Here is a 14,849-nt window from a genome sequence, read left to right on the forward strand (position 1 = left end):
AGACCAACTTGTGATGCTGGTGAAGTTTGAGAGGTGCTGTTGGAGCAGTTGTAGTGTGTTTGAGAATGATGCACACTGCAGATAGTGGTGGTAGAGGGAATGAATCTTTAGGTTGGTGGATGTGATACAAATCCAGTGTGTTGCCATGTTCTGGCTGGGATAAGCATCTTAAATGCTTCTGAAGCTGCAAGCAAAGGGTATTTTATCTCATTCTTGACTTGTGCCTCGTAGACTGGAGAAATGTCTTGGGATGCCAGGAAGTAAGTTACTCCACAATGGCGGTCATCTTTGACCATCTGTGTGGTCATAGTATTGTATTAACTGGTTCAGATTGATTTCTGATCATTGATGGTGTCTCAGATGTTGCTGGTGGGGGACCTGATGCTGGTCATGCTAAATTTGCCAGTCTTTTGACCGAGACACAAATGGCCCTTGATAATTCTAAGCCCATTGATGTCCGGGGCTTAGTACTACATGCAGATATGGATAATTATGTTTGATGAACAGTTGCAAATGTAAGGGAAAACTATGTAATAATGAACAAACATCACCATTTCTGACTAGCAGTTGAAGGTGTTTCCATCTTTGACATTCCATTTTTAAAACTTTTAGACATACAGTACTGTAATGGGCCATTATGGCCCACAAGTCCATGCCACACAATTTATATCCCATTAACCTACACCCCCAGTATGTTTTTAACAATGGGAGGAAACTGGAGCCCCCAAAGAAAACCCAAGCAGACATCGGAAGAACATACAAACAGCACAGGATTCGAACCCCAGTCTGGTCCCGATTGCTGGCACTGTAAAGGCGTTGTGCTAACTGATACACCTACCGGAGCCCATGGAATCTCCTTGGGAATTTAGCTCATTTGTGATTTGTTTGGACTAAAGCTGTCAAGAGTTGAGTAGCCCTGGCTAATTGGATAATGTTGAGAAGAACATATTGGTAATATACTCCATGATTGCTTCCATCACTTTGTAGATCTTTCGTTGGATTGGATTAGACTTGTACATTGTGTAGATGAAATGCATGGTGAAGCAGATGCCAACATTTTCTGGAAAAGATTAGCTGGAGGTGCAGCTAATTCAAAAAAGGAATGTTGTGTGATCAATGTTGAAGAGTGATTCACCTATTCACATTATTAACAGAAGAAATATATTCATAGGCTTTCTCAGTCTCTCTGATCAAAGAGAAGAGGCTGAGCTCTGCCTTGCTATCACTGAATTTACTTAATCATTTAAGGTGCCATTTTAAGGGCAACACAGTTAGCATGACACTATTACAGCGCCAGCAATCTGGGTTCAAATCTGGTGCTTCTGTATTGTACAGTCTGCACCCCCTGCAGGCACTGTACTCGCTACGATGTTGTTGCGCATCTGTGAGTCCCCGCGAAGCGCGCTAGTTGAAAAAAGGAGACGGAGCTTGGCTGGTGGTGGGCGCCATTTCCAGGGACTCCTGTTACACATTGTATCGTTTAATTTAACAGCAAAGCATTCGTCAGAAGTTGCTGCTTTGTGTTGTCTGGTTATTCGATGCATCAACAAACATGGTGTCAGAAGTCTGAACCTCAAGACTTCAAGTGAAAAGTGAGTAACATGTGACATGCTTATGACTGCACCGTAATGGCAGACAGATTCAGAAGGCCTGATCTGCTTGTGTTTGAAGGCAATGTGTCCGAGAATTGGCACGTATTCAAACAAGAATACTACATTTTCATCGTGGCAGCACATAGTGAGAAGTCTGCCCGAGTCAAAGCGTACATTTTACTAAATTTAGCAGGCTCCGAGACCATCAAAAGGGAAAGGCCATTCATATATGCAAATGAGGTGAGTGGAGGAAGTATCGTTATCAACTTGTCTGAGTCAAGAGAAGACCCCATGTGTTTAAAAAGAAAATTTTGATAAATGCCATCCACAAAAGAACTTAACGATGGAAAGGCACAGATTTAATACCAGAAACCAGAGGCCTGGTGAGTCGATTCAATCGTATGTCAGCGACCTAAAAATCAGGGCAAGGATCTGTGACTGAAGCGCTCTGTGATGAGTTGATTAAAGACAGGATGGTCTGCAACATCTCCGACGAAGGCATGAGAAAGGCACTGCTGAGTGACAATGAACTAATGCTCGCAAAGGCCATCTCCACATGTCTGGCTTACGAAACCACGGAAGAGAACAGCAGAAAGCTAGCCCCTCTGCAGCAGCAAGGGATGAGCATAGACGCAGTCCAGGTGGGACCAACAAATGGGCAGATGGAGAGCAGAGGAGACAGTGACCTTGGTGGCAGGCCAGTGAGGAGCTCTGTGCTGAAGACAGGGCTGTTAGTGACTTGCGGTCAAAGGACTCACACCAGGCTGCAGACTGACTGAAGGGCTTCCAGGTATCGAAAATGGATGTTAGAGGGTGGCGAAGGTGAGAGGGACTTCCAAGGGGCCTCGAGTGCTGAAGGCTTGCTGATCTTGTTGGAGATTTGGATCTGGAGCTCGGATTGCCAATGGTTTGGACTGAAGTCTGTGTGGCTGCAGAGGCAAGTCCACAAATACTCAGTATCTCTGAAGGGACTCTTTTGCTTTTCTTTCTCTGACTCTAAGGAGTGCTGAGGAATTTCTGCTGATGGTTAATCTTTGACTGCCTTATGGCAGACTAAATGTAATTTTGTTTGAAATTATATCTGTTTTATTACATGACAATAAAATAATATTGAATCATACTATAGGAGCAGAAATAGGCTATTCAGTCTATCGAGTTCGCCCTCCACTTAACCATGAGCTGATCCATTTTCCCACTCAGCCCCACTGCTGGCCTTCTCCCCATAACCTTTGATGCTCTGGCTAATCAAGATCCTAGCAATTTCTGCCTTAAATACATCCAGTAACTTGGCCTCGACAACTGCCTGTGGCAACCAATTCCATAGGTTCACTGCCCTCTGGCTGAAGAAAATCCTCTCTGCACCTCTACTCTAAGTGGATGCCTTTCAATCATGAAGTTGTGCCCTCTTGTCAAAAATTTTCCTACCATGGGAAATAACTTTCTACATCTACTCTGTCCCTGCCTTTCAACATTCGAAATGTTTCAATGAGATCTCCATCATTCTCCTAAATTCCAACAAGCACAGGCCAAGAAGCTGTCAAATGCTCCTCATATAACCTTTTCATTCCTGAAATCATCCTTGTGAACCTTATCCTCCTGTGTTTCAAGGAACAAGGCCCTAACTTGCTCAACTTCTCCTTAAACCTCAGGCCCCTGAGTCCTGGAAGCATCCTTGTAAATCCTCTCTACTCCCCCATCAGCGTAAAATCTTTCCTGTAGAATGGTGACCAAAACTGAGCATAATACACCAAAAGGAGCCTTGTCAACATCTTGTACAACTTCCACACGACCTCACAACTTCTATCCTCTACTCTGAAGGTCAATGTGCCAAAAGCCTTTTCTGACCATCTTACCGACTTGTGACACCACTTTCTATGTACCTGTACTCCGAGATCCCTCTGCTCCACAACTCTCCCCAGCTCCCCACCATTCACTGTATTGGTCCTACCCATTTACACATCTCAAATGCATCATTCTCACATTTCTCTGGTTGTGGTACATTCAGAAGATTGTTTTTTAAGATGACATGCATAATACTGACTGGAGAGCAACATAGTAGTATTGATTTGAGACAGAAATCTGAGTAAAGGTAATGTTTTTGGAATGGGAGGTTCTGTTTCATGGGGTTCAACTGAGAGTGGTGCTGTTCACAGTCTTTATCAACAATTGGGATGGTGGAGACAAATTTAATAAAGGCAAATTTGCTGAAACTAAGTTTGGTCACAGTGTGGGGTGTTGTGGAAATGCAAAGAGGCTTCAAAGGAATACAGACAAGCAAACTGAATGAGTAAGATCAAGGTAAATGGAATATAATATGGAAAAAGATGAAGTCATTTACTTTGAAATATAAAAAATTGAAATAAAGAATATTTTTAAATGCTGGGAATATTAAAGTTGGCATGCAGAAGGACAGAAGAAGATACACAAGTATGAGATCAATCCTACCAGATTTGAGGACAATTTATTTCCTTCTTATCTGACTCTCAAATAAACCCAATATAGTAAAATTAGATGACCTTTGCTCTATACCAACTGCTTTCTAACTAACTCTGCACTTTTGTTCTGTTCACTGCGTTCACTGATCTGCTGCAAAACAACCTCAATCTGAATCTTGTTATATGCGACAACAAACCGGAATATAAACATGGGACAAACAGAAATTACCAAAAGCTAACGTGCAAGTACACCAAGCTAGTAGGAAGGAAAATGTTTATAGTAATCATCTTTAATTGAAGAATACACAAAGTTTAAAAAAAACATTATTATAAATCCCTGAGATTGCACCTAAAATATTGCAGACCTTCCTATCCAAGGAAGGAGACAATTGAAATAGATTTCAGATTTATTGTCAGAGAACATGCATGACATCATATACAACCCTGAGATTCTTTTTCCTGTGGGTCAGGGAGAATTACCACTTATTTGTAGTGTAATTTAGAGAGGAGAACAAAAAACAAAGTGTAAGAGTACTGGATTGAGTTTGTTGTTGAGGAGACTGATGGTTGTTGTGTTTAAGAAATATCAGGTTCGGTGAGTTCACAGAAACTGAAATCTGGACACAAGGGTCACAAACAAAGATAACTTTACTGAACGCATGGGAGAGAAACAGAGGAAGAGGTCAAATGATACTTGATTACTCTTCTCATCGGACCCAGGTTGGACTCCAATACCAGTGGCCACCTATCTTCTGCACAGTACGAGACAAAAACTATAACAGTGCAAGCAGGCACAAGGGACTCCGATATTAGTGGCTGCTTACCTTACCACTCCCCTACATCTGCACACGCTTCATAGAGAGGGCCTTTCAAACACACTCCTGATTCCCCGTACCAATGGGGGTGTGGCTCTCTGCAAGCAACTCAGTGTAGTGCACACCTTACCCACAACTCCTCCAATGACGTCCACAGTAGCAACCTGGTGTGCAGCGATTTTGGGACTTGGATCAAGAGGCAGAGAGAGAGAAATATAGTATGCATCGATGTTTAAACAGTACTGAGCTCGGCGTCTGACCCAAATGATGACGCTGAATCATTTAAATGAGCCAACAGTGAGTGTGTACAAATGGGTGACCAGAGTCCACCCTTGATGGGCAGGTCATGCAACCTCGGAATAGGTTTCAAGCAGGGAGCTCACTTGATCCTCTGCAATCCAGTTCATCACTATTTCATTTGCTACTTCTTCAGAACCTTGGGTGCATCTTATCAGTTCCTTGTCCCATCTGTGAACTTTCATTGCATTCCCTCTATCTCTATCAGTACCACAGAGCTGCGCTCTTAGCCCCCAACACTACTCATTTTACACCTAAGCTGGGACGATAACATGGTAGTCAGTTGTATAAAAAGAGGTGATGAATCAGCATACTGGAGGGAGACTGAAAATTTGGCCGAATAATGCACCAACACTCGATGTTACCAAAGCCAAGGAGCTGATTGTTTTATTCAGGAAGAGATAAACCAGATCATGGGAGATCATAGGTGGAGAGGGTGAGCAAATTTAAGTTCTTGGGGGTCCAGAGATGAGGGGGCTTAACCCATGAGGAGAGATTGAGTCATCTGGGAATGTACTCACTGGAACTTAGAAGAATGAGAGAGGATCTTGTATAAAATTATAAAAGGCATCGATGAGGTTAATTGTGTCCATTGTTGTGGGAGATCAGAATTAGGGACATAGCCTCAAGATTCAGGTAGTAGATTTAGGACAGAGATGAGAAGGAACTGCTTTTCCCAGAGGCTGGTGAATCTGGGATTTGCTATCCATTTAAGCTGTGTGGGCTACCTCAGTAAATATATTTAAGACAAGGTTGGATAGATTTTTATATAGTAGGGGAATTAAGGGATATGGGGAAAAGGAGAAGATGGAGATGAGCCCATCATCAGATCAGCCATGATCTCATTGAATGGTAGAGGGGGCTTGATGGGCTAGAAGGCCGAGTCCTGCTCCTATTTCTTATGTTCTTAATTTCCCATCATGTTTGGGGCAGACATTGTGGATCAGAGAGCCTGTTCTTAGCCAATCAAGCTATCACTGCAAGATGTTCAACTTTATTTTGCATACAAAAACATTCATAGTATTTGTTTACTGCATTGATTTATAGCTGATAATCTTAGTTAAAAATCTCACAGAGAGAAAAATAATTTATCAGTATTACAATATTGGAATTGTGTCAATACAAATTGATCACAAAATATCCACATAATGCAATTTGATGGGCCTTGCCCACTTTAGAAAACTTTCATTTAAATGCCAATAAATTGGTTACTAATGTGTTGACCTCTGGTAAGCCTCAAAACTACACTAAAAAAAACAAAGAATTTACAACGAATCAATGAAGATAAGACTTGACTGGTTTGATATCAGTCACACTCTTCAAGTTAGCAACACATTGTTTGCCATCTCTGTGTGATAAAGGAAGCTCCCCGACTAAGCAAACCTCTAAACCATTATACTGTTTGGTGAGATTTAAGTCAAAATTGTTCAAATCATGAAACAAGGCTGCCTTCCTTTTGTGGGAAATAAATGAAGCTGAGCAAATTGTTTCACAAAAGACTCAACTTACCACCTTTTAAAAACATCTAATACAACCAGCAAAGCTGCTGATAAATATGATGCATTTGAATGGATTTAATTGCTGCAATAAATGGCCATACTTCAATTACATGACATTTGTACGAAGATTTTAGAGATAAAGATCAAAGAACTGTACCATGAAGCACCCGACATTCCAAGGAACACGTCTCTCTCGTGTAAACATTCTTGTATATGGTATTGGTATAACAAAGTTTCAGTGACCTTTTAGCTACTTTGATCTAAATTATTAAGAAACTGAAATGGATTACTGGAAACTACTGTATCACCAACAGAAATCGTAAAGTTGTCCAAAGCTATTTGCTTTAACTTGTGTTTGAACGTGAGGATGGGATATTTTCAAAGTAGAAATTCCAATATTAGTTGACTAATTGGTTTGAAGTATAAACCTCTAATTTTGTTGGCTGGCCAGATTTTAGAATTGTTTGCTTACAGTACTGTTATCCTTTTCAACTTTGTGAATTTCAAGACTCTAAACAAATGCTCTGAATAACTTATTGCAATGCTTAAAGAATAACACCTGAATCAGCTCCACCTTTTATAATTACATAAAAGATAATAACATAATTAGTTAAAGTAAAATCACAACGTTGGAGAAACTCAGCAGGTCGAACAGTGTATATAGCAAGGGTACTTTATACAGCAAAGATAAAGATACATAACCAACGTTTCAGGCTTCAAAGTATGAGCAAATTAGCTTTTCCTCAATTAATTTTCGAAGAATAAAATATGATCGCTTGCTCCAAAAGAAACCTTATCACTGTCACAGAACAATTAAAATCTATTTCCAAACTACTTCAGAGTTCAAATTAAATCTAGCAAACCACACATGGTTATTGACAAATCCCTTGAGCATGTTTAAATCAAATCCTCAAAGTTCATCAATAGTTTAAATTAATATATTGTCTACACTCAAGTAAATATACTTCAATAATATTTTATTGGCTATTGGGATACAAATGATTCTTTCTGAAGATAATTATTTTATTGCAGGGAGATTGTTTCCACTGGTAGGTGCTACTAGAAATAGAAACATAGTCTCAAGATTCAGGGAGTAAATTTAAGACAGATAAGAAGAAATGCTTTCCCGAGAGAGTAGTGAATCTATGGAATTCTCTGCCCAGTGAAGCATTAGAGGCAGTCATTAAATGTATTTCAAACACAGATAGATAGATTTCAGAAGAAAAGGGGAATTAAGGGTTCTGGGGAGCAAGTGGGTAAGGGGAGCTGCGTCCACGGTCAGATCAGCCATGATCTTATTGAATGACGCAGCCGGCTCGAAGGGTAAGATGGCTACACCTGCTCCTATTTCTTCTGTTCTTATTGTATCCTCTAAGCTTTCATTTTTAAAAGCTGCAATTATTTTACTGTGCTGTCAACGCTGGTTGCTTTGGTGACAGGGCTGAAAGTAACCGAAGCTGTACTTGTGTCTCCAGAGGGCAAGTTATGTGTTTTTAAATCCATCTTACACCAGTTGGAGGAATTGTACCAACAATATAACACAAAAACAGAACTGGTCCTTGATGATTTGAACCTGGACTTGCCCGTGTGCCGATTTCCCACAATTTCATTAAAAGAGGAAAAGAGACGCTGGCTTGGAACTTGTGTTCCAGTCATAGTCTGAGGCTTTAATCAGTAACATCATTTTAACCTGTTCTTCATTATCTATTTCCAGATCGATTCAACTACAAATTGTTTCTGGTTTCAGCTTTTTACAACACTGTAGCCTGCTTAATAGCTATCAATAAGTATTTTACAAACTGAACCTCCTGCATCTGTGCAGAACTTCCTTTAACAGATTTTGTGCCATATTTAATTATATTATATTATCTGCTCACAATTATATTATGTTATCTGCTCTGTCTTACTATTTGTGTCCTGATTTGTTAATCAATAATTTATATCATGCTTTCTACCATTTCCATTACCTAAATTGGTGACCTGAGTGTTTATTCATTTTTTTGACCAGATGAAGACTGACAAAATACCTTTGATTCTTAAACAAAATGAATAGAAATCTTCAATTGAAAACTGGGTTTGAACTCAGAATTTGGATCAAATGGTTCAGATGAGCTTTTTGTTAATCTTAACATTTCTGGAGAAAGGTAAATATTATCATACCTTGTCTTCATAGAAAAGTTTTCGTAATTTCTTGTCATTTGGAGGTACCGTAGGCCTCAGTTGCTTGTACCATTTACGAACAATGTATCCGCGCCAGTAACTCTGAATTCTGAATTAAAATTGAAAACTTGTTGAACCAACATAAAACCAGCATTACCAGTACCAAGGTATTGTCAAATAAATGATTTAACTGCCATCACAAAGCTCAATTCTGGAAGCAGTGGAGACGACAATGCCTCGATAGTTCATTGATTGCCTTTTAAGCATTACCCATGATAAGTTTTATTTGACAGTAATATTTAGAAAGATCAGAGATTTAGTTGATATATATAATATACACACACACACACAATATATATATATATATATTTACATTTTAAATTGAGACATACAGGAGAGTAGTAGGCCGTTTTGGCCCATGAGTCCATGCCACCAAATTTATACTTAACCTGCAACCCCGGTATGTTTCAAACGGTGGGAGGAAATCGAGCCCTTGGGAAGACCCACGCAGACATGGGGAGAATTTACAAACTCTGAAGAGACAAACCCAGGTACCGATTGCTGGAACTGTAAAGGTGGCGCGCCAACTGTGCTGCGTAATTATATACATACATATAAAATATATATATTTATAGTTCAAAACATCTCAATAACTTTGTGGTGTTTCCTTAATATATATGTATACATTGTAACCATGCACTACTCGAAAGAAAGACACACTCACAAATGTAGTCAGGTTAAGCTCTGTGTCTTATTGGGGTTCAAGACTAACCTTTATTCCTTTCACGTTCCAGTTGTTTGCCCCAATTTCTGACGTAAAGGCCCACGTAACAAAAGCGGGTTTCCCGTGCATGGGTACCTTCTTGCATGACAATACCTTCTTCCTCGCGCTGTGTCCCTGTTTGTGGGCTGTGCCATTTTGAGGTCACTGGCCCTTGCGCTGCCCTTGCCGTTTGTCCGCCAGTTTGTTTACTAGGGCGTGTCGCTGCGCCGTCTGCTGGCTTTTAGGTGCGTTCGCCAGCTGAAGTGGGCTGCCACATGACCACTCCCCAAGAATCAGTGGTATAGTTCATGGTGCCCGGAGCTCAGTAGCCTGCCTCTTTTTCATGGTGCTGGTGTCTCCACTGGGCTCACCAGGTCCAGGTGTGCCAGCTTTAGTCTGTCTGTGGTGAAAAACTCTGTTTTGCTTCTCAGCTCAAACGTGACTCCGTTGTTACGGACGACCTGGGATGGACCTTCTTATGGCCTCTGCAGCGGTGGATGATGTGGACCCTTGCGAATGAAAACATACTCACAGTCCTGTAGGTCTTTGGGTATGTTGGTCCTCACATGTCCGTGCTGGGAAGGTGGAGTCAGGGTCAGGTTGACAACTCTTTCCCACAGCTTGCGGAGGAGAGCTGTCGCGTCATTCTGCTGTCCTCCTGGAGATGGTACAAATTTCCCCGGTACACCAAAGGAGCTCCGTAGATGAGTTCAGCCGAAGAGGTGTTGAGGTCATCCTTGGGTGCTGTGCATATACCCAACAGTGCCCGTGGTAGCTTGTCCACCCAGTTAGGTCCTTGGAGCATGGTCACGAGTACAGCCTTGTGGTGCCTGTGGAAACATTCTGCCAGCCCATTTGACTGTGGGTGGTAGACCGTTGTGTGGTGTAGCTAGGCGCCCCATAGTCTGGCGAGGTCAAACCACAGGCAGGAGGTGAACTGCACCCCTCTGTCGGACATTATGTGGGTGGGTAACCTGAATCGTGCTACTCAGGGCAAGATGAGGACCCTGGCACAAGGTTGTGGATGTGTCTGCTCACGGGACTGCTTCCGGCCTCCTGGTGAAGTAGTTGACCATCATGAACAGGGTAGTGGGAACCCTAGGACACTGGAAAGGGTCCTACTATGTCCACATGGATGTGGTCGAACCTTCGTATCGTGGGCTTGAAGTGCTGAGGTGGGGTCTTGGTATGCTGCTGTACCTTGACTATCTGGAATTGCATGCACACCTTCGCCCACCCGCTGACCTGTTTTCTCAATCATGCCACACCTTATTTTCTGGCCACCAGCTGGACCATGGTCCTGATGGATGGGTGAGCCAACCTATGGATGGAATCAAAAACCTGCCATCTCCAAGCCGCTGGGACAATAGGCCTGATCTGGCCGGTGGTCATGACGCACAGGAAGATGGTGTTACCTGTGCCGACTGGGATGTCCTGGAGCTGCAGTCCCGATATGGCCATCTTGTATTGGGGCATCTCTTTGTCATCTTGCTGCACCTCTGCCAGCGCCACGAAGTCCATTCTCTTAGAAAGTGCATGTATACTCTGTTAGGAGAGTGATGTAAGACAGGTGATGCTGCTGTCGGGGTCCGAAATCTTGGCCGAGGTGAAAGTTAGGAGCTTGTAGTCTGTGAAGGCTGTAAAAGACGTGCCCTGCAGTAAGTACCTGAAGTAGCGGATGGCCACGTACAGCGCCAGTAGCTCTCTGTCGAAAGTGGTGAACTTCAGTTCTGGGGGCCACAGATGTTTGCTGAAGAAAGCCAGCAGCTGACAACTTCCTTCGATCTGCTGCTCCAGAACTCCGCCGATTGCCGTTCCTGAGGCATCCACCATCAGGGCCATTGGAGCATCTGACCTGGGGTGTACCAAGAGAGCAGCACCTGCTAGGGCTTCCTTGGCCTACTCTAAGGCCTCCACGGACACCTCGTCCCATGTGATGTCCTTCGCCTTGCCCACTATCCAGGCGAACAAGGGCTGCATTATCCAAGCTGCTGAGGGGATGAACCTGTGGTAGAAGTTGATCATCCCCACAAACACCTGTAGTTCCCTGGTCATCCTAGGCCTAGGAAACTTCTGGATGGCCTCCACCTTGCTCGGTATAATGGTGTGGCTCCTTCCTTGGTTATCCTATGGGCCAGGAAGTTGATGGCCTCCAACCCGAACTGGCATTTGGCTGGGTTGATTGTAAGTCTGAACCCGTTCAGCTGGGTGTAGAGGTTGCAGAGATGCATTAGGTGCTCCTTTCGGTTCTTGCTCACCACGAGGATGCCGTCTAAGTAGACGAAAGTGCCATCCAGGTCTTGGCCAACTGCGTCCATCAACCACTGGAAGGTCTGTGTGGTGTTCGCAGGAACTTGAACAGACCAAATTGGGTGATGATGGCGGTCTTGGGGATATCATCGGGGAGTACTGGGATTTGATGATATCCCTGCATGAGGTCCACTTTGGAAATGATCTTTGCCCTGTGCAGGTTAGCCGCAAAGTCGTGGATATGCGGCACGGGGTATCGATCCGGTGTTGTGGCCTCATTAAGCCGGTGGTAGTCGCCCCACAATCTCCAACCTTCAGTGGCTTTGGGCACCATGTGCAGGGAGAAGCCCATGGGCTGTCTGACCGCCAAACAATGCTGAGCTCTTCCAGTTTCTTGAACTCCTCCTTTGCCAGTTGGAGCTTCTCTGGAGGGAGGGGTGTTGTTCGTGCGTGGAGTGGCAGACCCTGAGTCAGAAAATAATGTTGTATTCCATGCCAGGGCATCATTGTGGTGAATTGGGTGGGGGGGGTAAGCACTGTTTGGAACTCTGCCAGGACCTTGGTGTACTTGTCAGTGGATCGCTGCACAAAGTCCAGGTGTCGTGCTGGAAGCTTGGCGACTTTGAGGGGAAAGGTTTGGAAAGTCTTAGTCTCTAACCCTTCAGGTCCACGAATAGGCTATGGACGCGCAGGAATTCTGCTCTGAGAAGCAGCTGTGCCACTGCGAACAGTGTGAATGCCCTCGAGAAGAGCCTGCCTCCCAACTGCAGTTGGACCTTGTGGTCTGGATCATGCTGTTGTTGGCAGCCCTCAGCACGGGGCCCAATTGCCTGTTCCTGGTGTCCTGTCCTGACTGATGGTCTCAAACGTACAGGAGGGTGTCTTGTTGGCCAGCCATCATGGCCATTAGCAATGGCTGGCCCCAGCGTTTCCCTGGAATGTGCATGGCAGCCTGTGTTGGTGGGTTTTGGAGCCCCATCTTTGGTGGTAGAAGCACCACTGGTCATTGGGGTCATCTCCTCTGTGGGGCTGCTGCTCCTTTGGTGGGTCTGCACGGGTCTGGCTGTGGAGTTTAGTAACGAGCCCCATAGATGCCGAGCACTCTCTTTCTGGTTTCCACAGAATGTCTGCTTGTGCTGTGACTTTCTGGTGGTCACTGAAGTCGGCATCTGCCAAGAGCAGTTGGATGTCCTTGGGCAGATGCTCCAGGAATGCCTGCTCAAACACGATGCAGGACTCGTGTTTTCCCAGGTGGACCAGCACCTCGTTCATGAGAGACAACGTGGGCCAATCCCCTAGCCCGTCCAGGTGGAGCAGGCGTGCCCCGCTCTCATGCCGTGAGAGCCAGAATGTCTCGATTAGCAAGTCCCTGAAGGCAGTGTATGTGCCTTCTGATGGGGGCTCTTGGATGAAGTTGGCCACCGGCTCGCTGTGTCCTGGTCCAGGGTGCTCACCACATGGTAGTACCAGATGGACTCTGATGGGATCTGCTGGATATGAAACTGTGCCTCAGTCTGGTCAAACCACACATGTGGCTGATTTGTCCAGAAGGTCGGCAGCTTAAGAGCGACTGCGTGGACTGCTGGATTGCTCATTGTGTAGATGCCATCTAAACCATCGGGATCACCAATTGTAGCCGCACGCTACTCGAAAGAAAGCCACACTCACGAGTGTAGTCAGGTTAAGCTCTATGTTTTATTGGGGCTCAAGCCTGACTTTTATACCCCTTTCGTTCCTGCCGTTTGCCCTAATTGCCGACATGACGGCATAACAAAAGTGGGTTTCCTGCGCCCGGGTACTTTCTTGTATGACAATACCATTTCGGGGTTACTGGCCCTTACGCTGCTTTTACCATTTGTCCACCTGTTTGTTTCCTAGGGCTGCGTGGTCTGCTGGCTTTTAGGTGTGTTTGCCACCCGGAGTTCTGGCTTGATCGCTGCCACAGCGGTCCACCCCAACATATATAATAAAGAAACACCACAAAGTTGTTTGCCTGAATGCCCCCACTTCACTGAACAGTTGAATATGTGCACCTACATATTTGACTTTTTAAAATTTAGTTGCCTGTACTGGTAATAGCACAATCAACACATTCATGTAAGCTGACAGCTACTGAAAGTCCACTTCGGTTATTTAAGTACATTTTAAGTGCTTTTTTTATGGTTATGTTGGGAAACAGTCCACCTATGTGTGAACAGAATGGTTCTTTCTACACAGATATATCTTTTCCCACACTGATGTTGGTTTTATATCAATGATCTTTCAACAAGACTGGAAGAAACTAGCAGCAGGAACCCAGCAAATACAGAGGTAGGGAAAGAAGAAAGCAAAGTCAACATTAAGGTAAAAGTGAGGAGAGATTAAGTAACCTATATTATGACTGATAATTCAAATCACAAAGAGACACTATAAATAGCAACAAAAGAACCGTTAGGAATATCTTGTAGCTGAAATTGAATAACGGTCAATGGAATCAGTGTCCAAGTCTCAAAATCCCTCGATGTTTAGCTGAATGACCTATCAGACTATTTTACTAAAATATTATGCTTCAGGCATGATAGTGGAGGAAGTCAAAGAGGAACGGAGCATAATTCAGGAGATCCTTGCTGCAGTATGAGGGTGGATGCCTTAAAAGGCTCTTCAAATAAGGACACAGGGTAGAGTTTTGAATAGAAATGGGGCAATCACTTTGTTCAGGGAATGTTATAGGCCTCGGCAAGGGATAGGGGAGCAGATGTGAAGGCATATCTCGGCAAGAGCTAGAAGGATTTTGACGGGCAGTAGTCAGGGGGCAGAATGTTAAAATGCATACAGCCAGTACATAGATATCCCTATTTGGGAAGTGCAGACTAGATATAATCTGAAGGAACCTTAAGATGGAAAGGATACAGAAAAGATTCATAAAAACGTTACTGGGACTTGAATTACAAGGAGAGGCTGGTTAGGCTGGGACTTTTCTTCTGGAGAGAAGGAAACTGATGGAAGTTCAAAAAAATCATGTTAAAGTTGTCATGTAATAATACATTAAAAATCTAATA

At 43.7% G+C, this 14,849-nt stretch overlaps 1 protein-coding gene across 4 annotated transcripts in view; it reads right to left on the reverse strand.

Moving 5' to 3' along the window:
* rnf32 (ring finger protein 32) overlaps positions 1–14,849 on the reverse strand; it is a 55,711-nt gene that overhangs the window by 2,377 nt on the left and 38,485 nt on the right. For all 4 annotated transcript variants that reach the window (XM_069914769.1, XM_069914770.1, XM_069914771.1 and 1 more), the window contains exon 7: positions 8,799–8,907. In XM_069914769.1, the coding sequence (XP_069770870.1) occupies positions 8,799–8,907 (109 nt within the window). The remainder of the gene's footprint in view (positions 1–8,798; positions 8,908–14,849) is intronic.

Source organism: Narcine bancroftii, chromosome 1 (assembly GCF_036971445.1).
Source record: "Narcine bancroftii isolate sNarBan1 chromosome 1, sNarBan1.hap1, whole genome shotgun sequence".
NCBI classification, from domain to species: domain Eukaryota; kingdom Metazoa; phylum Chordata; class Chondrichthyes; order Torpediniformes; family Narcinidae; genus Narcine; species Narcine bancroftii.